We start from the raw sequence: 27490 nt of genomic DNA on the forward strand, positions 1-27490 counted from the left end.
AAGTCTCCAAGACTGTTTCTATCCAAGGAATCTGCAGTCTCTGCCCAAGAGGACCTTTGGATGATTTATTTCATGTTACAATCTATCAACATCCAGTCTCCTCCTAGGATGCTAGCTCATTCTACAAAGTTTCAATCTACTTCCGTGGCATTTCTCAAAGATGTTCCAGTTGCTGAAATTTGCAAAGCTGCGACTTAGACTTCACTACATATTTTTTCTAAACAATGTACTTTGGTTCATGCCTATAACTCAGATGCTGCAGTTGGCAGTGCAGTTCTGTCCTTCAATATTAGACTTAACTCTGAAGCTCCCTCCTCTTTCCAGGAATAATGCTCAGAAGTAACCTGAAGTGGAGTATTCATAGAGACACTACTCAAAGAAGAAGAAGAGGTTACTTTGTGCAGTAAAAGGAATTCTTTGGGAGAATAGAGTAATGGTAATGTAACAATGCTGTTTTAACATCCAAAAAGCATAAACAGTAATCTTTCTACATAGTCTACATAGTCTCCTTTATATTATCAATTTATGATCAAACTTAAGTGAACAGACCATAGTTAGTTTTTTTGCATCAATTAATTTTACTCGTATGATATGTGGATGAAAATCTAAGAAGCAAAGGATAAATGTATTCTAATCCTATAATTCTTGTTGCTTAGGTTCATATATGTTTAATAAAACTCCTCATCTCTGGATTACTGAATCTATGTGGAAGGAATGTCAGTACATGAGCACTCACATGCAACCTTTCAATCTCTTGTGTGACTCCCTTGCATCAAATTCCCAACAATGGAGTTCTTTCCTAAACAGTGGTAATTTATATTATTTACTTAGCACACGTTACAGACCAGCATCGTCACAACAAGGTACAGGCTTGTAATTTTACTTTATTTTGTTTAAAACTTTAAGTAATATTGGGTAAGGAGTCATGTATCCTCAGCTGTGCCTGGTAAATCTATATGCAGTGTTGTAGCTGTCAGTACCAGGATATTAGAGAAAAAAGGTGGGTGAGGTAATATCTTTTATTGGACCAACTTCTGTTGATGAGAGAGAGAAGCTTTCAATCTTACACAGAGCTCCCAGCCCTGAAGAAGAGCTCTGTATAAACTCAAAAGCTTGTCTCTTTCACCAACAGAAGTTGGTCTGATAAAAGATACTACCTCACCCAGGGCCGGTGCAACCATTTAGGCAAACTAGGCGGCCGCCTAGTGGTTGGGGGCGCCTAAAAGCCCGCTCAGGCGAGGAGGTGGAGGTGAGCTGGGGCAGGGCAGGGGGGCGCGGGGAGGGCCGCCCGCAGTAACGGGGGGGACGCACAGGGAACCGCTCCCTGCTCCAGATCACCTCCACTCTGCCTCCTCCGCTGAGCACACAGTCCCCGCTCTAATTCTCCTCCGGGGGGGGGGCAGGTTTCCCGGGTGGGGGGCTGGGTTAGCTGCCGTGGGGGGGCGGGGTTAGTTGGGGGTGGGGCGCAAGGAGTTAGTTTCGCCTAGGACGTGAAACTTCCTTGCACTGGCCCTGACCTCACCCAACTCGTCTGTCTCTCTAATATCCTGGTACTGACACAGCTACAACAACACTGCATATAGATTTGCTAGGCACCTCTACCGCCTAATAAAGCTGTATGTCAATCAGGAGGTTTGTGGTGACTTTATAAACCAGAAAAGTAACGTTTATAAGGCTCTGATTCAGCAAGATACTTCAGGCTTGTGTACACACACAAGTTGTACCACTTTGATTGTACCAATATAGATAGTGGTACAACCTTTGACAGGGTTATTGGCCTAGTGCAGTGGTCCCCAAACTTTTCACGGACAAGCCCTCCCTTACACCTGTCTGTGCCCCTGCAAGCCAGAGCCAGGAGTGGGGCCACAGCTCCCCACGGGGGATGGGTGTTGACAGGAGTAAGGGATCCAAGGCTAGGGCTGCAGCTGGGGGTGGATCTGGAGCCAGGAACGGAGCTGCAGCCAGGGCCTGAGGCTGGGGACAGGGCTAAGGCTGGGGCTGTGAGAAGCTGTGGCTGGAGGCCAAGGCTGGGGATGGGTCTGAGGGCAGGGGCAGGAGCAGAAGCTGCGGCTGGGCCGCAGTCAGGGGCTAAGGCTGGGGCTGGGAGCGAAGCCACAGCCAAGATCAGGGTGCCAGGGCTGCGGCAGAGCTGGGAGCGGAGCAAGGCTGTGTGGCGTTCCCTCCCCATTCCCTGTGGGGGCTGGCCTTGGCCCCACCGCTTCCCCCCAAACATTCTAGGGGGTTTGTCCCACAGTTTGGGGACCACTGGCCTAGGGGATGGGAGGGAAGCTGTCGACATGATATATCTTTAATAATGTCCGTTCCACATGACATTCTCATAAGCAAACTAAGGAAATGTGGTCTAGATGACATTACTTATAAGGTGAGTCAAAACTGGTTGAAAGAATATTCTCAAAGAGTAGTTATCAATGGTTCACTGTCTAATTAGAAAGACATATCTTGTGGGGCTCTGAAGGGCTCTATCCTGGGTCTAGCACAGGGGTTGGCAACCTTTCAGAAGTGGTGTGCCGAGTCTTCATTTATTCACACTAATTTAAGGTTTTGCGTGCCAGTAATACATTTTAATGTTTTTAGAAGATCTCTTTCTATAAGTCTATAAAATATAACTAAACTATTGTATGTAAAGTAAATAAGGTTTTTAAAATGTTTAAGAAGCTTCATTTAAAATTAAATTAAAATGCCGAGCCCTCTGGACCGGTGGCCAGGACCCGGGCAGTGTGAGTGCCACTGAAAATCAGCTTGCGTGCCGCCTTCGGCACACATGCCATAGATTGCCTACCCCTGGTCTAGCACTATTCAATATTTTCATTAATGATTTAGTTAATCAAATGAGAGTATGCTTATAAAATATGTGGATGTCACCAAGCAGGGGGAGTAGCAAACAGGTGGAGAGCAGGATTAGAATGCAAAATGACCTTGACAAATTGAAGAATTGGTCTGAACTCAACAAGACTACATTCAAGAAAGACAAGTTCAAAGTACTTCACTTAGGAAGAAAAAAATCAAATGCACAACTACAAAATAAGGAATAACTGAAGAGGCAGTAGTACCACTAAACAGGGTGTGGGGGTTATAGTGCATCACACATTGAATATAAGCCAACAACGTGATCCAGTTGCAAAAAAGGGTAATATCATTTTGGGATTTACTAATAGGAGTGTCCTATGTATGACATGGGAGGTAATTCTCCCACTCTTCTTAGCACTGGTGAGGCCTCAATTGGAGCACTGCGTCCAGTTCTGGGCATCTAGGAAAGATGTGAATAAATTGGAGAGAGCTCAGAGGAGAGCAACAAAAACTATAAAAGTTTAGAAATCCTGACCTATGAGGAAAAATTTTTAAAAAATGGGCATGTGTAGTCTTGAGAAAGGATGACTGAGGATGGCACCTGATAACAATCTTTAAATATGCTAATGATTGTTATAGGAAGGAGTGTGATCAGTTGTCCCCCATGTCCACTGAAAGTAGGACAAGAAGTAATTGGCTTAATCTGCAGCAAGGAAGATTTAGGTTAGATATTAGAAAAATCTTCCTAACTATCAGGAGAGTTAAGCATAAAATAAGCTTCCAAGAGAGGTTGCAGAATCCCTATCACTGGAGGTTTTTAAGAACCGGTTTGATAAACACCTGGCAGGAATGGTCCTGCCGCAGCACAGGGGCCTGGACTAGATGGCAATGATTCTGTGATAACCACCTCCCACCCCACATCAGAAGGGACGCAATTATACCACTATAAAGGTATTCTATCCTGACAGAGCTAATTCCTGTATGGGAAGGGGAATAAGCTATACTGATATATGGCATCTTTATACCTGTATAATTGGGATTTGTTACAGTATTATTCAGATGGTGCCATTCTTGAAACTGATTCAAATCTTATGTTTAGCTTTTAAAAGGTAAACAAAAAGACATCTAAAGTCTTTGATCAATGGCTACTTTTGGTGAGGTACTAACTGGAAAATATAGTTAGGCAGCTAGTGCTAGTCTTTTTTATTACTGTTGTATATTTGTAACTCTGGTTTTATGATTCTATAACAGATACAGACCTGCAATCAGATGCACTGAAAGAAAGAATTGGGCTTGATAGTGCCGTGGTAGACTTTCATTGGGAGAATCTTTCGTCATTTCAAAGAATTATATTGGTAAGAAAAGAAAATGATGAGGGAATATTCTTTTACCAAAAATTTTAGACACTGTTGACCACTTAGCTAGATATAGATTTGAGAGGACTTTACAGCTCCTACATTCCACAATATTTGTCAGTGATGTATTGTTGAAGACACAGAAAATAAGTTCTGCAAAACTCCTGTAAGAAAATAAAGGGGGCAGGTTTCATAGAAAGCTATTTATAATGCAATTAAATTGTGTTTTATTCTGAATAAATACATTACTGTTCATTTTGTGAAATAAAAAGAATTATACAGAGGCCCAAATTCTCATTTGCATTCAGGTTGCTTTGCACCATACCACAAGTACAAAGCAATCTGAAAATGAGCATAGTAGAGTCTCATATCACCCCTCTGTCTGCAGTCAAAATAGGAGATGTGTCTGGGAGTTTCCTGGAGCACAGCGATCCCCAGCTACCATAAATAGCCCCTGATGGCTATCTGCAGCCTGAATAAGTTAAAACAGACTTCAACCGGCCTCACTTCAATAGGCCTCACTTAGACCAGAGCACTCTTAGGTCCACGGTTCACCTTAAATCAGGAGAACACAGAAGTGGTTTACAGCCGTCTTTGCATCACCTCACTTGAGTTACGTTGTGTGCTTCTTGACTGCAACCCTAGATCTGGGCTAGACCATCTTTAATCATGCCTGGATTAAAGAATTTTGGGACCATGTCCACTATGGAAATTGGGGCATCCACATCTTCCATAAACTAGACAACAAAGCAACCCAACTGCATATATACCCCACCCCACACAAATCCCTGAATGCCACCGTCTCCCCACCCCACACACAGACCCTCAAATGCTCCTCTCACCCCACATGTGCCCCAACAACCTCCAAGGGTCCTTTATCCACTTATCCTGGCAATTCCCACACACATCCCATCAGCCCTGACATACATCCCTCTCACTCACACTTCAGTTCCACTAGACATAGACCCCAACATCCCTCACTCATCCCCAACATCCCAGATCCCAACTGCCACCACGCATCCTCCATTCCCTCCACAGCCCCCACAACTCACCTTAGCCCACCATCTTTCACTAGTCTTTAACCCCTCACCATGTAGCCCTCCAAAACGCCCCCCTCACCCCATAGCCCATTACCCACCACTCCCAGGACCTTCTTAGCCACTCACCAACTCAGTAGTCTGCTTTTGTCCCAGGCTATGTTGGCTTTTCCCAATCCCACCTACCCAGCTCTGCTCACTTCCATTGCCCACCCTGCACTCACAGGGCCCGGTGCTGCTCAGGTTTGGTTCAGCCACTTCTCTGTCATGACAGAGGGGTAGCCAGGCCAAACTTGAGTGAGAGGTGTTGCAACCTGGTGCACAGGGTTGCAGCACTGCTCAGGTTTGTTTTTTTGTTTTTCCCCGTTGTCAGCAACCCGCTGAGATGGGGGTCCTGTGGAAGTGAAATGAGTGCACATTGGTTAATCTGGCCCTCTCTCCAATTCCCAGTTTTATTAATTTTAAGGATTTCATAGACTCGTAGGACTCGAAAGGACCTCAAGAGGTCATCTAGTCCAGTCCCCTGCACTCATGGTAGGACTAAGTGTTACCTAGACCCTCCTGGCAGGTGTTTGTTTAATCTCCTCTTAAAAATCTCCAATGATGGAGATTCCATAACCCCCTAGGCAATTTATTCCAGTGCTTAACCATCCTGACAGTTATGAAGTTTTTCCTAATGTTCAAGCTAAACCTCCCTGGCTGCAATTTAAGCCCATTGCTTCTTGTCCTATTCTCACAGATTAAGGAGAACAGTTTTTCTCCCTCCTGCTTGTAACAACTTATGTACTTGAAAACTGTTACCATGTCCCCTCTATCTTCTCTTCTTCAGACTAAGCAAACCCAATTTTTTCAATCTTCCCTCATAGGTCATTTTTCTAGACCTTTAATAAATTTTGTTGCTCTTCTCTGGACTTTCTCCAATTTGTCCACATCTTTCCTGAAATGTGGTGTAATCAGCATGGAGTAGAGCAGAAGAATCACTTCTTGTGTCTTGCTTACAACACTCCTGCTGACATATCCCATTTGCCTGATTTAAATCCTGCAGCAATACTCCATTCTCTCACACACAAACACACTGCCTCCTCTTATACCCATGTCAATATACACATACACAAGAACCAATCATCCAATCCATTGTTCACTTACTGTCTCCTAAACACACCTACAGACGCTCCCCGACTTACGCAAGCATTCTGTTCCGGAACGCCTTGCGTAAGTTGAATTTTGCGTAAGTCGGGAATGTATACCGGACAATTACGCAAAAAAAAAAAGCTTACGGGACTTGCGGAACTTTTTCCGTAAGTGCGGATTTGCATAAATTGGGTTTGCGTAACCTGGGGAGAGTCTGTATTAATGTTGTTGTGCCCCTTTCCTTTGATAGTCAGTTATCTCTTTTTCCAAGGCTTAAGCCCCTTTCCTTTTTACCAAGACTTTCATAGAACTTTCTTTGTATTTAGGATTCTTCTGAGAGTGATTGTCCACACAGATTCTACTCTAGGTGCACATGTGCCCCATGCATGTGAGATCAGATTCTTTTTGAATAGCAGTGTCCACTGGTGCCTGTACCTGTACACTGGGAGCCCTCATGACTACCATAGCTCAGGGTGCTGTTTAGACTAGCTACCCCAGACAGAACCGTTCCATTTATCGAGGAGGTCTATTGCTTCTCCAGAGCACAGATGTTCTCCTCTGAAGGATTGTGTACATATACATTCCACTGTAAGAAACAAGGTATCTCTGAAATCTGTTCACCTTCCAGGGGTAAGGAACACAATTGTGGATTTCCTCCGAAAGGATTTCATAGACCAGCATAAGTGCCCAGTGAGGAAGGATATTCTTCTCCGGATCTTCTACCAGTGGAAACATCTGATAATAAATTTATTTCTGGCTAATCTGAACAACAATTGCAAGAGTGTTTGCTCCAGGGTGAGCCACAGCCCCAGTTCCATTACAGATGCCTTCCTTCTCACCGGGTTCACTCATCTCCTATTTGCATTCCCTCCAGTTCTTCTCATCCCAAAAATACTCCGAAAACTGAAAAGGCACAAGGCAACATTAATCCTAGTGGCATTGGCTTGGCCAAGCAGTATTGGTTCACACACCTACATCAGCTCTCCATCCAGTCACTGATAATCTTGCCCCGAGTCAAGGATCTTCTCTCTCAGAACCAGGGCAAGTTTCAGCTTCCCAACCTCCAATCTCTCCACCTCATTGCATGGATGATCTCTGGTTGCGTACTCACAAGAGAGTGTGTCCAAGACAGCTTGGTGAGCATCAGAAAAGAATCTATTAGAGCCACATATGCAGCAAAGTGGAAGAGGTTTTTGATCTGAGCGCAATTTCAACAGTTACTGCTCCATCACACAGAGGTTAGACATATACCAGACTGCCTTCTGCATCTGAAATCATCTGGCCTTTCAAACAGTTCTGATCACTTCGCTTCCATATCTGCAGTACACTCACCAGTAGGTGGGTTTTCTATTTTCTCTTACTTTTTGGTTTCCGGATCTAGTCAATGTCTTCCTTCCCATGTCTGATCCAATAATATGAAGGGATCTTAACCTAGTTCTGTACAGGCTAATGGTTCCCCCTTTGATCTTCTGGCAACAACTTCACTATCTCTGTTATCTATAAAGACTGTGTTTTTGTTGGCAATCACCTTCACAAGGAGAGTTTCAGAACTTCAAGCTCTCCTAGCTGACCCTCCTTTCAATGTCTTCCATAAAAATGCAGTGAAAAGCAGTCTGCGTCCATACTATGGAGTGTAGCTACATACATCAAAAAAGGTTCCAGGAGCAGGGAAAGGCTGCAGTGGGGAAAACTTCCCCCTACCCAGAGCCTTTCCCTGCTGCTGGAGCAGCAGCAGGACATTACACTGCTAAAAATATCAGTCTAGACATGGGATGCACTTCTTGGGCATGTAAAGAGCCATGAGGTTCTCGTGTGTCTTTACTCACCTAAGCAGTGCCTCACCATCTACACTGCTATTTATACCTGTGCTAGCAGGGGTGAAAGTAACTTAAAGGACTTACCTGTACTCCGGAGTCCTTAGGAGGGGGCGTGGCCTCAACCAGAAGACGCGTGGCCTCTACTGGAAGAGGCGGAGACTTTAAATCCCCAGGCACTTTAAATCAGGATTAAAGGGCCTGGGGCTGGGCTGCGGTTTTTCAAGATGTGTTGTGCACATATACATTCCACAATCCTTCCTCCTTCCCTGCTACTTCAGACACTAGATACACAGCAGTGCAAAGGACCAGAGAGGGAGGCAATAGACACCCCTTTTATGCCCTTGGCTTGGCACAAGAGGACAGCAGGGTTGCATGCGCTGCCTAGTGGTACTTCTGGCAAAAATCACAGACTCAAGTGTGTTGGGCACCCATACACTTGCAATGGAATGTATATGTGCACAACACAGCTTGAAGAACAACAGCTACTTTTCAGGTATGTAACTGTTTTTTTTTCTCACTGATTCATCTTCACTCCCCACCACTTCCCAGACCACTGGGAATCAAGAAGGACACAGGGCAGGGACCCACAAAGAATATCCATCTTTTTACCCCCCCATGTGCCATCCACCTCAGTATGCTTAACAACCTATCAGTTGTGGCCTTATTGATCTCCATGGGATATGAACCTTTATACTACAAATCCCACTTCTACTGTGACTAGATAGAAGTCTCCCTCTCTGAAGAAGCAGATTCAACCTCCTCCAGTTCATCTACTGCAACATCAGATTCTGGAAGATGAGGACATTGAGAATGTAGATGACAACTCCCCAGACCAACAACACCCTCTCCCTCAATGGGTGTCTTCTTCATTGCTTGAGGAAGCAGTTAATCCACTTCTTTGTGATTCATTTTTTCTAGTTATTTTCATAAAGAAACAGACAATGAAATGTAAAAAAAGATAAATGACTTATAACTTTTATATGTTTCTGAATACTACACGCTTCATGGGATTTGCAACAGACTTATGCAGTTACACCGTTTTACAACTTATTAAAGCTGCAAAACCAGACAATACAAAATCAAACCATGCTACATAGACATTACGTGTTAGGATGGGGGTAACAGTAATAAAATATCAGAGGGGTAGCCGTGTTAGTCTGAATCTGTAAAAAGCAACAGAGGGTCCTGTGGCACCTTTAAGACTAACAGAAGTATTGGGAGCATAAGATTTCGTGGGTAAGAACCTCAAAATAGGAGAAGTACATGAAGAGGCGGAGGGGGCTGTAGTATGAGGAAAAAAGAGGAGGAGTTAGGTGGAATCAGAGGTTTGGCATTCTTTGAGCTGTCTCAAATGCATCTAGAAATGGGGTCCAGACTTCTCTGAATTAATATAATTTCTGTCTACTGTGCTAAGCTATTCTTTCTTTGGCTGCGAACTCAGAAAGGTCCAAATATTGCTCAGTGCTGGAAATAAGCCTACTCTTCCATTTATGTAAAATCATAGGCTTGATGATAAGTGCAGCCCTCACAAACCAGACTTTGTGTCAAATTTAAACCCATCTTAGCAGGTAAATAACCTAAGATATAATTTTAGGATGAGGTTTGGCTGTTGAGGTTGAGCACTGTTTTAACTCTTGAGTTCATCTTTTTCCACAGCTGCCATTGAATAGTCCCATAGCATATGTATCAGGGTTCCTTTTTCTTTGTTATAAAGAACAAGCATCAGAAGTTAAGACCTCTTTGGCATCCAGTATATTTTGAATAAAACCTTTTGTTGTATTAAGCATAGCCTGAGATCCACAGAGGCATTTTTAACATTATGTAATATGCTCGGCCATTGAGATTCTTTTAAGGGCTGTGATAAATCCCCTTCCCTCACTTTCACAAAGAACTCCAGACTAGAACATAAGAATGGCCATACTGCGTCAGACCAAAGATCCATCTAGCCCAGTATCCTGTCTTCCGACAGTGGCCAATGCAAGGTGCCCCAGAGGGAATGAATGAAACAGGTAGTCATCAAGTGATCCATTCCCTGTCGCCCATTCCCAGCTTCTGACAAACAGAGGCTAGGGACACCATCTCTGCCCATCCTGGCTAATAGCCATTGATGGACCTATCCTCCATGAATTTAGCTATTTTTTTTCTTAACCCTGTTGTAATCTTGGCCTCCACAATGTCCTCTGGCAAAGAGTTCCACAGGTTGACTGTGCATTGTCTGAAGAAATACTTCCTTTTATTTGTTTTAAATCTGCTGCCTATTAATTTCATTTGGTGACCCCTAGTTCTTGTGTTATTGAGTAAATAACACTTCCTTATTTACTTTCTCCACACCCGTCATGATTTTATAGACCTCAATGATATCCCCCCATAGTCGTCGCTTTACAAAACTGAAAAGTCCCAGTCTTACTAATCTCTCTCCTCATACGGAAGCCGTTCCATACCCCTAATCATTTTTGTTGCCCTTTTCTGAACCTTTTCCAGTTCCAATATATCTTTTTTGATATGGGGCAACCGCATCTGCATGCAGTATTCAAGATGTGGGTGTACCATGGAATTGTAGAGAGGCAATATGATATTTTCTGTTTTATTATCTAGCCCTTTCTTAATGATTCCCAGCATTCTGTTTCCTTTTTTGACTGCCACTGCACATTGAGTGTACATTTTCAGAGAGCTATCCACAATGACTCCAAGATCTCTTTCTTGAGTGGTAACAGCTAATTTAGACCCATCATTTTATATGTATAGTTGGGATTATGTATTCCAATGTGCATTATTTTGCATTTATCAACACTGAATTTCATCTGCCATTTTGTTGCCCAGTCACCCAGTTTTGAGAGACCCTTTTGTAGTTCTTTGCAGTCTCTCTGGGGCTTAACTAACTTCAGTAGTTTTGTATCATCTGCAAATTTTGCCACCTCACTGTTTATCCCTTTTTCCAAATCATTTATGAATATGTTGAATAGGACCAGTCCCAGTACAGACCTCTGGGGGACACCACTAATTACCTCTTTCCATTCTGAAAACTGACCATTTATTCCTACCCTTTGTTTCCTATCTTTTAACCAGTTACCAATCCATGAGAGAACCTTCCCTCTTTTCCCATGACAGATAACTTTGCTTAAGAGCTTTTGGTGAAGGACCTTCTCAAAGGCTTTCTGAAAATCTAAGTAATGGAGGTCCTCTTCATTAACTAAGTATATATAGTGGACGTAGGCCTGGGGAGTTTATGAAGCATTTCTAAGGCTCCCAGTATTCTGGAGCCTCTGGCAGCCCCAGGGCATCTGAACCAAATTGATATGTTAGCGAGTGTCTTAGTTGTAAGTTCTGCCACTCTGCTGATGGTCACAGGTCATAATGCTGCTTTAGCATTATAAAAGTGAAAAAATCCTCATCATTGACTAATTGGGAGATGCATCTGATGCCTCTGCTTGCCCAGTTCTTCCAAATTATAAATTAATTCCCAGTTGTGAGTCTGAGTTGCCACAAATAGGTGATTTTGCATGATGTCAAGGATGACAAAACTAGAAGACCTCCACATTCTTTGACCTCAGCGGATGAATAGTCTTTCAAGATATTCCACCAGAAATAATCCAGGAGAACTAGCATAAATTACTGACATACTTAACCCCTCAACACCTGGTAGCCTAGCACTGCACATAAACAATGGCATTCTCAAACTCGCAAAAGCATTTTAGCATGCTCCCACTTCAGTAATGGCGATCTCCAAGTGAACAGATCAGAGGCCCAAACAAAAGGTATGGTATATTTATTTCAGTACTCAAGCCCAGGTTCACTGGTCATGCAAGGAGCCCAAGAGAGGTCAAAATAGCAAGAGTCCTTCAAAACCACTCCTTGCAACAAGGATCTAAGAAACTGTACCTGTATGTTTATAATATATACTCCTCCATGAGACTTCAAATGAGAGTGGCCAACTGCAACACCTTACTCCTGTCTAAATATGAATTCTTCGCTGGGACAGTCTTTCGAACCGCCTCAATAAATTATCTAAGGATCATCAGGAGGAGTTAAAGATCCTTATGACCAAAGACCAATTCACTGTGAGAACATCCCTCCAGGCCACTCTTATTGCTTCTGACACAATAGTAAGGACTGTGACCATGGCCATCTTCATGAGATGTTCTTCATAGCTACAGGCATCTGGGATCCTTTGGGAGGTCAAGATGACTATAGCAAACCTTCCTTTCAAGGGCTGTGAGCTCTTCAGCAGCACTACTGATGAGGTTCTTCACAGACCTAAGGACATTTGAGTGACCTGCGATTCCAGGCACTATAGGTCCCTACTTCTCAGGGGAAACAGCCTCTGAGGCAGCAGCCTTGCTACAGGCAAAGGCCACAAAACCTGTACTACTCTCAGCCGTGACTTTCTGAGCCTTTGAGGTAGACAGAGATTCCACAAGTATCACCCTTTCACCATCTCCTTGACTGTCCCACAATTTTGGCACAAGTATCAAGAGCCTGCTCAAACTACCTGTGGATGCTTCTGTCACATCTTTTGGAAACTGATTTTGCTTCTTTCAAAAAGCCGAGAATGGAATAACTTCAGATCGGTGACTTCTGAATATAGTAACCCAGGAGTGGCCAATCTGAGCCTGAGAAGGAGCCAGAATTTACCAATGTACATTGCGAAAGAGCCACAGTAACATGTCAGCAGCCCCACATCAGCTCCCAGCGCCTCCCACCCAACAGCAGCCCCGCTGATCAGCGCCTCCCCCTCCCTCTCCGCACCTCCCAATCAGCTGTTTTGTGGCGTACAGGAGGCTCTGGGGGGGGGAAGGGGAGGAGCGAGGGCATGGCAGACTCAGGGGAGGGGGCGGGAAGGGGTGGAGTGGGGGCAGGGCCTGTGGCAGAGCCAGGGGTTGAGTGAGAACCCCGCAGCACATTGGAAAGTTGTTGCCTGTAGCTCCAGTCCCGGAGTCAGTGCCTATACAAGGAGCTGCATATTAACTTCTGAAGAGCCGCATGTGGCTCCGGAGCCAGAGGTTGGCCACCCCTGTAGTAACCAATGTATTCCATCCAGTTTTAGACAGTTCCTACCCCGCTACCCCTTGTCTCTCTTCAAGAATCCCTCTCACAAGATGCTGGTGAGGCAAGAAGTAGGAAATACCCTTAGAATTCAGAAGAAAGGGCTTTTATTCTCATTACATCCTAATTCCAAAGAAGAAAGGGATCTGGGCATCCAGTGCCTCAACAAGATTATTATTCAGTGTTTCATATTCCATCCTACCCTTGAGCCTCTTGATGTCCCCACAGATCTTTACCATGTTGCTAGCCATAGTGGCTGCACATCTATACAGACTGGGAATACAAGTTTGTCTATATATGGATGACTAGCTAGTTCAAGGAAGATCCCCACAGCAAATATTCAACTCAATTCATGTAACTCTACAGGTCTTTGCATCTCTGTGCCTCAGAGTCAACAAGGACAAAGTCCACTGTGACTAGGGTTACCATATTTTGTGCCTCCAAAAGGAGAACACTCCACGGGCCCCGGCCCCGCCCATGCCCCCGCCCCAATCCGCCTCTTCCCCAAAGTCTCCGCCCCCTCCCCTGCTTCCCGCGAACATTTGATTCGCGGGAAGCCTGAAGCAGGTAAGGGGGGTGTGGGGGGAGGAGGTGCGGCCCAGGCTGGCCCCCCCGGCGTTTCCAGCCTGGGTCGGCTCGGGCCCTGGGGTGCCGGCCCCGGCCCCCGGCCGACCACCCCCGGCCCGGCCCCGGGGCCCCCGGCCCAGCACCGCCGGTCCCCGGCCCGCCCAGCACCGCCAGTCCCCGGCGCACCCCCCGGCCGCCCAGCACCGCCGGCCCCCAGCAGCCCGGCGCACCCCCCGGCCGCCCAACACCGCCGGCCCCTGGTGGCCCCCGGCGGCCTGGCACACCCCCCGGCAGCCCGGCGCACCCCCCTGCTGCCCAGCACCGCCGGTCCCCGGCGGCCCGGTACACCCCCCGGCGGCCCGGCGCACCCCCCCAGCCGCCCAGCACCAGCGGCCCCTGGTGGCCCCCGGCGGCCCGGCACACCCCCCGGCGGCCCAGCGCACCCCCCGGCCGCCCAACACTGCCGGCCCCTGGTGGCCCCTGGCGGCCCGGCACACCCCCCGGCGACCCGGCGCACCCCCCAGCCGCCCAGCACCAGCGGCCCCCGGCGGCCCGGCGCACCCCCCGGCCGCCCAGCACCGCCGGCCCCCGGCGGCCCGGCGCACCCCCCGGCTGCCCAGCACCGGCAGCCCGGCGCACCCCCCGGCCGCCCAGCACCGCCGGCCCCGGGCCAGGCCCCGGCCAGCGGCGCCAGATTTTCCCAGACATGTTCGGCTTTTGGGGATTTCCCCCCGGACGGGGATTTGAGTCCCAAAAAGCCGGACATGTCCGGGAAAATCCAGACGTATGGTAACCCTAACTGTGACCCCAACTCGAACCATAGAGTTCATCAGCACAGTGCTAGATACTTCTCCAACTCCAGAACACTCTGGCAGGCCAACTCAGCAGATCATTTTCAGAGAACCATGAATGGCCCCAATTCCATTTTCCACAACATATTAATCAGGTGGGGATTTCTCGTTGTGGTCTTGTTCACATCATATAGGAACAGCAACTGCTGGATGTTTTTTTTGCTCCTGAAGGGATGTAAACCCAGGCTCGCTGACACCTTTCTTTTCCCCTGAGTGCTGGATCAGTTCTTCACCTTTTCACCAACTCATTTAATTTCCAGAGTTTGAGAAAGTGGAAACAGAACTCTTGCCACATTATCCTGACCACTCCCATCAAACCCGTGGCGATGTGCTCCTTCTGTCATCTGTCAATGAAGACACCTTTTCTGGTGGCCATTATCTCAGCTTAGAAAAGTCAGCAAAATACAGGCCCTCATGTCCCCATAAGGACAAAGTAATCCTTAGGCCTCATCCCAAATTTCTGCCTAAGGTAGTTTCAATCAATCAGTGCATCTCAATCAATTAATCTATCTCCCATTTTTTCCCCAAAACCTCACTGCAACCCAGGCAAAATAAAACAGCACATACTAAAGAAGGTTGAGAGCTTTATCCTTTTACTTAAATGGAACAAAGTTATTCACTTCTTCCCCCAGACCATTTATGGCTTTCCCAGAAAAAGTTAGAGGGCAACCTATGTCCACAGAGAGGTTATCCAGGTGTGTTTCTGTCTATATTTAGTGGTTCTCAGCACCCCCACTACACAAATTGTTCCAGCACTCTGCAAGCCACCCTCTATCCCAGATAATCAGAGTTCTGTTCTCTTGTGAATCTTGTTGGCAAAGGAACCGAGTGGCTGTTGAGGCCACCCTGCCCTTTATGCCCTCAGCTGTGGTGGTCACAAGGGATCTCAGAGTACAGGTACAACCCCAAGGGACACTGCTATCCAAACGAATCCAATCTCACACACGGACACATGCACAACTTGAGTGGAATCTGTGTGAAAACACATGTCAAAGAACCACAGTTACCATGGGGTAAATAACATGTCTTTCACCTTCTTTTCAGCTCCTAGTCCTGATTTTATTGCACTTCTTCCCATATTACCTGATAAGTACTTTACTTTCCCATGTAGATATCTTTTGATTCATGTAAAGTGAGAGATATACAATGACCTAGTGGTATTAATATTAGTTAAGTAAAACACAAATGTTGAGATTTTGGAAACTTTTAGAACTGTATAGTACAAAACAACCTGACTTTATTTTTATCACAGACATAATTATTATGCTAATGTTAATTTAAATGACTTGATGAATTTGTTCTCTCATCTTTCATATTTTATTGTTAGATTAAAATTCTCAGACCAGGAAGTTTAAATAGTGCAATACGAGAGTTTGTTATTGAGAAATTAGGAGCCAGATATCTTCAGACTGGAGGGATTAACTTGAAAGAAGTGTATGAAGATTCCAGTGCCACAACTCCATTAATATTTATTCATTCTCATGGTGAGATACTCATAAACTAAGAAGGGGCACATAAAACCTGGTTTATGAAACATTACTTTTCAGATTTTAGTTTAGCTTTTATGTTCAATAGGTTGCCCCTGCTTCCTAGAGTGTTACCAACTTTTGCATTCATGTTATCCTTGTCTCCTGTTAAACTGAACAGCAAATAGTGAAACTGGGAGTAGACAAAAATCACAGGAAGAAGGAGGGTTGTGAGGGATGCTCCACATCAATCCACCAGTACCTCTGGCCTTGGAATTCTGCTCCAATCTTCAAATTCTCCTTTAAAACTGGGTTCAAGGTAGCTGCTGGTAGGGGAAGCCCTGCTCATCGTCACCAGAGATAAGGAACCAGGAGGCAGCATAGAGTTACAAGGCCTGGCTTTAAATGGATTCCCCAAAAATCCATGGGCAGAGTTTTTCTCCTTCTAGACTGCCTCTTGTGGTTTTTTCCATGGGAGTGAGTGATCTGGCCCTATATTATTTGTTCAATATTTAAAATAACACTAAATAACTTAACCAAAAATGTTGGTTGAACCACATCCGCATTTTCCTGATAAGATGTACTTCTGCTGTTCAGTATCATTTGCTGTGATAGTTACCATTGTGAGAAATTCTTGAACTAATACAATCAAACCATCATTCTTATTCATCAGTGTCTCAGTGCTTTTTTCTGATAACACTGCTGTACAGCCAAAATGCTTCTGAAATAAATGTAGTCAAACTTTACTAATTCTGGGTCACTGAGAACGAAAATGGTGCTTAAAATTGTTGATTGGCTCTAGTTTTCAAGATATGCTATTGGGTCAGTATATACGAACCTTGATTTGGGAATGGCGGAGGATAAGTGAGTTATAAAGGGAAGGGATCTCAATTTAAACCAGAAATGACTAAAATACATCTTTGACTGGATCTGTGAATAAATCTATGACTGGGTTTGGACAGTACTTGCTTTTTAGGCAAAACAATGAATGATGCAATCTAAAGCTGGTATTGCGTCATACATGATATGAATTGCATCATGTTATTCCTAGAAGTCATGGAGGATGCAATCATAACGAAGCTTACATCACTCTGCTGAACAAATTGCCCTATATCAGCTCTAGAAATCATACATTGTCTTGCTCTCTTATTTGTCAGTGTTTGATTTTGCAAAGGGACACATTTCTGTTTAGCCAAAGTGAGCAGAGATGCCTCATTCTTGTGTGAACAGTGCAGATAACTTCTGCTATGTTTGTGGTGAAGTGACTTTTGCATCACAAAAGTGCAGTATAACCACTATGGTTAAGAAAGCCTATCACCTTTATTTTGGCTGCAAAATTGGAGATCAGGACAAGAGGTGGGCCCCACACATATGCTGCAACACTTGTGCAACAAATCTTCGCCAGTGGTTGAACAGGAAAAGGAAATCTATGCCTTTTGCAGTGCCAATGATTTGAAGAGAGCCAACAGATCATACCAGCAATTGTTACTTCTGCATGGTGCCTCCAGTTGGGAAAGGTGTGTCAAAGAAGAAAAAGTGGACTGTGCATTATCCAAACATTCCATCAGCTATACGCCCAGTACCCCATGGAGAAGGACTGCCAGTTCCTGATGCACCAGAATCATTCTCACTTGAGTCAGAAGAGGAAGAGGATGAAACTTCTGGTCCTGAACCATCAATGTCACAGGACCCACATTTTCTCCCATCCTCCTCCTCCTCTAAACCACACCTCATAACACAAGGTGAACTGAATGACCTTGTCAGGGATTTGGAACTACCCAAGAGTAAGGCAGAGCTGTTGGGCTCCAGACTACAGCAGTGGAATCTCCTGGCAGGTGATGTTAGGGTTTCCATGTTCCGTGACCGTCAAAAGGATCTTGTCCCATTCTTCTTCATGGAAGGTGAGCTTGTAGCCTGCAACAACATCGATGGTGTGATAGCAGCCATCAACATCGTTCACAATCCAGATGAGTGGAGACTGTTCATTGATTCATCGAAGACGAGTCTTAAAGCTGTTTTACTGCATAATGGCAATGTTTTGCCATCAATTCCAGTTGGTCATGCAGTCCATATGAAGGAAACCTATGACAACATGAAACAACTTTTGAGGTGCATAAACTATGACCAACATCAGTGGCAGCTTTGTGGCGGTTTGAAGATTGTTGCTCTCTTGCTTGGTCTGCAGACTGGATACACAAAGTACTGCTCTTTTCTCTGCAAATGGGATAGTCATGCAAGAGATTCCCACTACATCAAGAAAGATTGGCCACTCCGACAGTCATTGGAGCCTGGGAGGAAACGTGTTCAGCATCCACCACTTGTTGAATCAAGGAAGATTTTGTTACCACCCTTACACATCAAGCTGGGTCTGATGAAGAACTTTGTCAAGGCCATTGACAAAACACAAGCAGCTTTCAAGTACCTCCGTGGAAAATTTCCAAGGTTAAGTGAAGCTAAGATAAAGGAAGGTGTCTTTGTTGGTCCTCAGATTCGTGAACTTCGAGATGATGCATTTGACCATGCACTGTGTGGCAAGGAATAGATGGCATGGAAAGCCTTCCAGTTAGTGTCAGTAAATTTTCTCGGAAACAACAAGGCAGACAACTACAGGTTGTTGGTGGAAAACCTCCTCAAGGCATACAAAAGCCTTGGTTGCAATATGTCACTAAAGATACATTTTTGCACTCTCAACTAGATTTTTTTCCACCGAACTGCGGAGCAGTGAGTGACGAGCCCAGCGAGCGATTTCACCAGGACATTGCAACAATGGAGAAATGCTATCAGGGCAAATGGAGCCCATCAATGCTTGCAGACTATTGCTGGACAGTGACAAGAGATGCTCCATTTAATGAATACAAGAGACAAGCCAAGAAGCGCCGAGTAGACACTGAATAGGACTAAACTATGTACATAATAGTTTTTTGCCTTTTGTTTCATAATAAATTTTATTTATATAACCCTTTTGCTGATTTTTAAAGTGTTACATAAACAGGACAGGTGAAATATTATCATGTAAAGCAACCATAAACACATGAAAAGACCTAGGTTTACAATTTATGATTAAAACTCTACTATCTACACAATATACATAGACATAAAATGTAAAAACTTAAATATCTTAGAAACAGTAGCCAATCAGTTGTTTTAATTGTCATATTTGAATTCGGCACATCAAAATACATAATAAATAGCACATTTTATCTCTGAAGCAGACGACTTCTCAAAAATTGTAGACCAGTGTAATATAACATAATCCATTTTTCCTCACCCCACGAGTCCCTTATAATGAAATGTATAATATTACAAAAATAATAACACAGAGTACTATTCTTACAGGTGAGGTAATTAAAAATGACACATTTTCAAATACGTAACTCTAAAGATAATTTTTGACTGCTGTAGCCGCATAAATAAATCAATTCCATGTTGTTACACAGGAATAGACCCAGCAGCTCACCTTCTGCGCCTTGCACAGGAAATAAAAGGAAGCACACAGCATGTGAAAATGGTTTCTTTGGGACGTGGTCAGGGAAGCAAAGCTGAAGATTTGATACATAAAGCACAGCTGTTGAGTGGACAATGGGTTTTCCTCCAAAACTGCCATCTTGCTGCATCATTTATGCCCAGGCTTTGTACAATTGTTGATTCGTAAGTGTTTTATTTATATTCAAAATATAAATTAAGTTATAAACTTAACCCGGCCAAATCTGAAGCAATCAATATAAATGCAAATATCAATCTTTTTAACACAAGAGGTATGAATAAAGTCTCCGAAGAGGAACTGGAAAAAGTTTTCTTCTTTGAGTGTTTATATATTCTACTCTTGGATAGCAATATCTATTGGGCAGTTCCTACAACCTGAGTGCCCTTATTCTCCTCTCCAAAGGGCATAAAGAGGAGAGCCACGCCAACCTACTCTTGGTTCCTTCATACCATCCAGGACTAAGAGACATAACTGAGAACAGTATTTGTCTCTTGCCCATTTGTGATTGTTAATACAATAATTTTGTATAAAATTGCTTTTAGTGTGGATACAGTAGTTTATGATAGGTTTCCATTCTGTGTAGTTTTTACTCTGTCTTTTAGTTACCCGGTACCAGGCTTCAGACCTTATGGCTGAGCAAAAATCACGAGGTTTCATGCCAGGTGGCTATACCCTTCAATGACAGGCATATTAGATGCCTATTTTGTCTGAGTGAGTGGTACATTACCAACAAATGCTCTATTTGTTGGTCTTTTTCCAAAAGAACTCAAAAGCAAGGGAGGCTTATTTAAAAGTATAGACAAGCCTATACTTGGTCCTGGACAAACAAGATCTGCCTGGATCCAAATATTCTTCTACTGGACCTGCTCTGGTGAATGGGAGTGCCACAACTTCCTCCATGGTTCCAGCTCCCAAAAAGTACTCCTTAGCTACTTCCATTTCTAAATTCTCTCTGTCAGAGAAATTCAGCCTGTCACTGAATGTAACAGACTGCACCAAATGAGCTCTACTCTCTCCAACAAGGACACCAAAAGATTAGACCACTTCAATAGGAAGAGTTTTATCTCAGCTAACCTATAGTTCTGCATTGTGAATGATCAGACCTCAATTCCAAATAGGATTTTATTAATTATAATAAGTTTTCTGAGTTCAGAAACAAACTGCTCCAGGAACCTAAAACACAATTGCAGACCATTGCCTGAGTGAGTGGACAAGCTGATAGCTTGATTGTCCCTCCAAGCTTCAGTATTGCATGGTGACTTTGGTTGCAATGAGATAAGCTTCATGACTTGAATTCTCTGGGTTCCCCATGGAAATTCCTACCACGGAGGATCTCCCCTTTGAGGTTAACAACATGTACAGTGACAAAATGGATGAGTTGCTACAGTCCTTCAGGACTGTCATGCAACCCTCCACTCCCTGAGTATATACACCTCAGCACTTTGGAGAAGGCACTCCAAACCACCTCCTTATAAGCAAGAGCCTGCTTCTCCGCCCTTTTACTGCCAGAGAGCCTATGAACCTCCCAGGAAGTATCTACAGTGCATGGTCCCGTATTACTTCGGACCGCTGGGTGCTCCACACAGTAGAGAGGGGATACTCCATCCTATTCTGTGCCCTCCCATCCTTCCACCCTGCCTTCCCCATCCCTCTTCAGAGACTCCTCTCATGAGCAACTCCTTATACAGGAGGTGCACTCATTCTTATCACTAGGGGCAGTGGAAGAGGTTCCTCAGGAGCAGAAGGGCAAGGGCTTCTATTTCTGGTATTTCCAAATACCGAAAGCCAAAGGCGGCCTCAGGCCCATCTTGGACATGCGAGAACTCAACAAGTTCATGAAGAAACTCAAGTTCTGCATGGTCCCTTTGCCTCCATCATCCTCTCACTGGATCCAGCAGACTGATATGGCGACCTCGACTTGAAGGACACATATTTTCATATCGCAATCACTCAGCCCCACAGGTTTGTGGTGAACAATACCCACTACCAATTCACAGTCCTTCCTTCTCTCACTTTTCCCAGACACAGAGAATCCTCTAGTCTGCAATCATAATTGTTGGACTTATGATGCTCAGAAAACCACATAGGCTTCTGATTTGTCAAAGTTATTGGTGTCTGCACTGTTCCACCATATGCTGAGTTCTGGGGAAAGGGTACAACTCCTGGATTTTAGCTAGCAGCTCCTGACCTGGACCTCCGTGGAGGCTCAGTGGAATACAGCTGTTGCTGCTATTGCTGCCCACCGGTACTCTTATCCCTGAAGGCAAGAGAACTGTCCCCCATTACCACCCTAGAGATCAGTCTGACCAGGGAGGGCCCCTCATGGCATGAGCAGATAGGCTGAAGTTGCCATTCATTGTCAGAAGTGATGAGTTCACCCACAATATCTGAAAAGGGAAGATCACCACCCAGTATATCCATGAACAAAAGGTAGGGGCTGTGGGGTTTGCTGCCGGAGATTAGTGAAAGGGGATCCACCTTGCATCTGTGAACCTGTTGGGCTGTTGAATTCTCTCCTCTACCCACTGCACCACTCACTTGGAATGCAGCTGAGTATTTTCTGATCCTGGCAACCCCCAGTACTTAGCTACCAGGTAGGAATGACAATTCCCAGTCTTATAGTGCATCATTAGAGGTTCTAATGTGAGTGGACAGCATCACGTTTCTGAACTGGACCATGATGTGAACATTCAGATTCTCTTTTGCAAGACCCACTAGCTCTCTTTCTAGGCTTACTACTTTGAAGAGTAAGACAAAAGCTGGAGAAATCACATTATTTCTGTCCAGGTTGTTTCATTTAAATTACTTGAGCAAATGGTAATGAAATTTGATTATTAAAAGCTTGCATCTTGCCTTATATATTTGGTAGAATAATAATTATGTTACCAAACTACCTGTCTTTACAGATTTACCCAGCCAAACATAAACATGGATCCTCAGTTTAGACTATGGTTAAGTTCCACACCTGATCCTTCTTTCCCCATACCTATCCTGCAGAAAGGTTTTAAGGTAAGGGCATAGGCGGCGAGTTGTATGGGCTCCACCAATGTTTAGACTTATATTTTCAGAACTATCCTGTCCCTAGGACGGACTGGGGCAAACACCCCGAGGGATTAGCGGGGGTCCTGGGATGTTAGCGTGGGGCCAGCAGCAGCAAGCAACCCAGCCCCAGCCAGCCCCGCTCCGCCCCTTCCCTCCCCACTCCACCCCTTCCGTCAAGCCCCTGCCTCGCCTCTTTCCAGCTTCTGCGCCCCTCCCTCCTCCCCCAAGCAACTCCAGGAGTGGGCAAGGGGCGAGCTGGGGCCGGGCCGCTCGCTGCTGCCAGTGCAAGTCTCCCTCTCCTCCCGCCCCCCCGCTAACCCCTTAGGCCACCCTGGACCCCATGTCCCCCCGAAGCTTGTGGCCCCCCCAAAGCAGGACGGCTCTGCTTGGACCCATTCTGGGCACCACCAAAAATTATACTAACCTGGCACCTATGAATAAGGATTGATATAATTTGCTAAAACACCACAATCAGAAAGTTGCTGTGGTTTTGGCTGTGAATACCCAATTTGAATATTTCAAATTTCTCATTCTAATATTAATATTATCTTAACAAGAAACAGAGCCAAACCAAAATTCTGCACTCTACCACCCAACCTTCATGAGGGAACTCAACTCCAGTTCCTCCAGTCTCCCCACATAAAGCCCAATTCTACTCTGAACTAGATGGCCTTGTTTCTCCATATGAAAAAGGAGACATTTATAAAGACTACTTTGCTTAATAGAAACCTGTCTGACGACTGAAGATTTATTCCCCTCCCCCAAGTGAGCTGAATGTTATTCTTGCAGTAACAAGAAAAAGTTAGAATTCAAACATCCTGGATTTGTTTTTTTAAATGTTCAAGAGTTTGATACAAGTATATGTTGTAGCAATGAAATAAAATGAATGTGCTCTAGGAGAAGATGACCTCATGAATAAAACACTTTAATCTCTTATTTCCCTTGAAGAAATAAACAGAATTTTTATGGTCTCATCTTTTCTTGGTGGATGAGTGCTCCGTTTTCCACTCTTTTAATTTGAGTGATTTTCTGGGAATACATCATTTTATATATACACATCCTTTAAGGCCATTAGGTTTGTTCATTCTTGTGGCTAAGAAGAGCTGGATGGTGCTGATGGGTTAGCTAGAGGAGGCTATCTGAGAAGAATGCAAGGTGGTCCATCCCCCAGATGCAGCCTACATAATGCTCTTAATCTCTCAGAGCAAAAGATTAAGCTTCACGTCGCATTCACTTTTCAGAAGACTATCAGCTAAAAAATCAGGTCCTCAGTACTGCAGATAAATTTACTTGGGTTTCCTGTTAGGGCATCATAACAGCTGTGCTTCTTCCCAAAAGTGATGGTTGTTCAATGGCAGAGATCCCACAGCAGAAATTTTTATAAAGTGCAGTAGTTCTTCATATATTACTCTGAGTAATTAGGCCCAAATTTAACACTTCCATGGTTTATTTCCACCTGCTCAAGGATTAATAGTTCCACTTTAATTCCTAGATTTATGACCACATGACCACCATGATGGCAAAAACAAAATAATCTCTGCTGAATATTGATACTCACATTTCAGAAAATATGTATATATTAATTATTATATGTTTATATGAATTGTTTATTTTAAAATACTTCTTCAGAAGCGGTGTAATTGAAAACTAATGAGTTGTTTATTTACATTATATCCTACAGAATATTTTGTAATGTTTTCAGAAAAAGGGCCCCGCTTATGCAAAAATGGTGAAAATAGTAGTGTCTAACCCACTGGTTTTCAGAAGGATAGTTGTAGTCAGCCATTAATGAAATCTAGATTTCTTCAAGTGTCCTCTCTATTCCCACTTGTGGGATTCAGCACCCCTGGCATCATGTTGCAGACTTTTTCTAGTGAATGGCATCCATGGAGGGGGACTGGTCTCAGATGCCCTTCAGTTCTTTTTTAACTGCTGAAGGTGCAGTGACCCTGAATCACATAGTGTGTGTGATGCTTTCCTCATCTTTTTCTTTCTTTTGATTCTGTCCTTTGTGACTATTTGCTTTTTAGTCAGTTAGATTAACAGCACAGGTTTCTTCAGTTTGAAGAATAAAGAATAAATGGTATCCAAGGGGCACAGGTATCATCTGGATGACCAGCAGGAGTGGGAGGGCCACCTCAAACTCTCCTACTGACAGGGGAGGATCTCAGGCCCAGTTGACTAAGTCTGGCAATGTGTAAATCCAGCATCAATTTTGGCCATCCATTAACCTAAAGTGGCTGTGTCCCTGGCTTAAGCCTCGCCCATCTCCGTGATCTTTTCTGGGTGAGCCCCATGCCAAGGTCCTGGTGCCAACCAGCACTGAGGTCCCTGGATCCCTCTGGGTCTAATTCAGTACTGAGATACCAACACAGTTGACATGCTGCCAAAGTCTCCTGATCCCTCCAGATTGACCTATTCATCACCAAGGTCAGCATCCTTGTTGCAGTGTCAAAGTCCCTGTATTCCTCTGGGTCAGTCTAATTCCAGCACCTTTGATGTGTGCTAAGGTTCCCTGGATTTCTCAGGGTCAGCCTAATTTGATGCTGATGTCCCAATATTGTTGATGTAGCATCAAAGCACGTGGATCCCTCTGGGTTGATCTATTAGCACTGAGGTTCCGGCACAATTAATGAAGTGCCTAAGTCCCTGGATTCCCCGCAAACAACCTGAGGTCTCAGTATTGTTGATACATCCATTGCAGGCCTATCTTTTTTGTAGAATTTGCACGGCTGTTGCTTGAAGCTCTGTATGTAAATATATTGAAATAAAAATGTCTTTTGCTGAGGTCTGATGTGGGAGAATGAAATTATAATCACTTCCAACATTCTCTTGTATTGCAATCTACAGCTGATGCTCATGTTGGCAGTTTGTAGTCCTTGTTCACCTAGACTTATCAGCCCAACTTCCTCAGAGGTTATACATCTTGCTAATCTCTCACAAGTGGGAATATATGGAGGCCACTTGAAGAAGAAAGAGAGGTTACTTACCAGAAACTGATTTTGCCCCAGATTCCCAAGTGGCCCCCTCAAGGATTGAACTCACAACCCTGGGTTTAGCAGGCCAATGCTCAAACCACTGAGCTGTTCTTTGAGAGTTTTGCTTCTGTATATTCACACTCCCTACTCACCTTCCCCTCTTCTTTGGAGTCTCAGGTAAAGAATTCCAAAAGTAGCAAAGGAATTGAAGGGTGGTTGGAGCCACACCCTCTTTTATATCCTTGGAATCCTCCACAGGAGGAGCAGGGGGTGAACGGGTAGCATGAAGGGTTTGGCCAGTCAGAACTACGAGTCAGAGTTAGGAGTCAGTAAAACAAGTCAAGGGTCAGAATCAGAGGTGGAAGTCAGAATCAAAGACTGGGGCATGGATCAGGAACCAGGCAGGAAAGCAAGAACTAGATCAGGAAAACCAGAATCAGGAGCAGACAGGGAAGCAGGAACCAGGGACAAGGCAGGAAAGCATGGCTCAGGAGTCAGGCAAGAAGGCAGGGTTCAATGTAGCAACTACCCAGTTGCACAAATAATTTCCTGTGTCTGCTTCTGGTTTAAATAACACAGCCAGACCAATAGGTGGGGCCGGGCACTCATCCAATCAGGACTTCGATTGCTGATGCCTCTGGTGGGGCTAGGGTTCCATTAGCCATTGAGCCCACCAGTTACTAGCAAGTCGCCAGATGGTAGCCAAAATACGAAGGTTGCTTGGGGACCTGAGGATCGTGGTTGAAGACTTATGGATCCTTATGGGGGTCAGATGACTAGCACCAATGAATATTGATCACTAATAAAATTCCACAGTTCAACACAAGGAGCATTATATCTCATAAGTGTGAGGGACGACACTTTCCAAGAACAACAGTTACTTGTAAGTAATCTCTCTCTTTTTCCGATTGATCATATCCAATTCAGTAACTAATCCACTAAAAAAAAAGTAAAAGGGTTTTGTTAGATTTGTTTTGCTCTCATCCATCTGCCTGCAGCATATTATTCAGAAAATATAATAATAGTAATACACTTGCCTTGTTTCCCTCTTTTCTTTTTTAAAGATGGCAATAGAACCACCTCAGGGTCTGAAGGGAAAATTACTTCAGACATTTGGATACAGTGGCAGCGGAGAGGTAACGGAAATTATCTTCAACAAGGTTGAATGTGGCTTATCATGGAAGAAGCTGGTGTTCAGCCTGTGTTTCTTCAATGCTGTAGTCCATGAAAGAAAAAAATATGGAGCTTTGGGCTGGAATGTCCCATATGAATTTAACTCTTCCGATTTAGAAGTAAGTACTTTGCAAAAAAAACCACAATGAAACAAATAAAAAGTTATCTGGAACTCTGATTCCCAGGTTCATGAATGCTTACACTAGAGATGAGTCTGAACTGGAACACCTAGTCTGATCTCCCAAGTACACAAATTCAGTGTCTCACGCCCATGCCTAACTTATACTGTACTTTGATTCTAAGTTTGTCTCCCAGGAGCTATTCAGTTTCTGGGAGACAAAATCCCAATAAGTTTAAAATAAAAAGTAAACACTCCAGGGTCAGGCCTGGGAAGAACCCAGTGATCACGAAGTATTTATAAATGTGTCTGAAAAAGAGAAGATTATGGAAGACCACCATATATCATTTTTCCCTAGAATACAGGAAGGGTACCCCGTATCCCTTCTAATACCACTAGTGCAGGAGATCATGAAAACACTGTGGAGAAACAAAGACTCCATAATTCCTGAAACCAGCAGGTAATTGTTCTTCTTTGATCACTGCACATGTGGATCCCACTCGTGGTGTGTTGGGCACCCCAGCACAATAGTTTGCAACATTTTCACTAGCAGTGTGTAGTAGGAGGCGCATTCACACTCCGCGTACCCTTCCCAAGGGTATAAAGAGCCTGAGACCCTA

General features: G+C 44.3%; 1 protein-coding gene across 1 annotated transcript in view; it reads left to right on the forward strand.

The window, feature by feature from the left end:
• The window catches only part of DNAH14 (dynein axonemal heavy chain 14), a 468480-nt gene that overhangs the window by 393024 nt on the left and 47966 nt on the right, over positions 1 to 27490 (forward strand). The window contains 7 exon segments of the mRNA XM_054022851.1: positions 657 to 852; positions 2119 to 2168; positions 4120 to 4163; positions 15937 to 16093; positions 19513 to 19723; positions 22466 to 22568; positions 26644 to 26871. Of these exon segments, the coding sequence (XP_053878826.1) occupies positions 657 to 852; positions 2119 to 2168; positions 4120 to 4163; positions 15937 to 16093; positions 19513 to 19723; positions 22466 to 22568; positions 26644 to 26871 (989 nt within the window).

The sequence above is a fragment of the Malaclemys terrapin genome, chromosome 3, assembly GCF_027887155.1.
Source record: "Malaclemys terrapin pileata isolate rMalTer1 chromosome 3, rMalTer1.hap1, whole genome shotgun sequence".
Taxonomy (NCBI): Eukaryota; Metazoa; Chordata; order Testudines; family Emydidae; genus Malaclemys; species Malaclemys terrapin.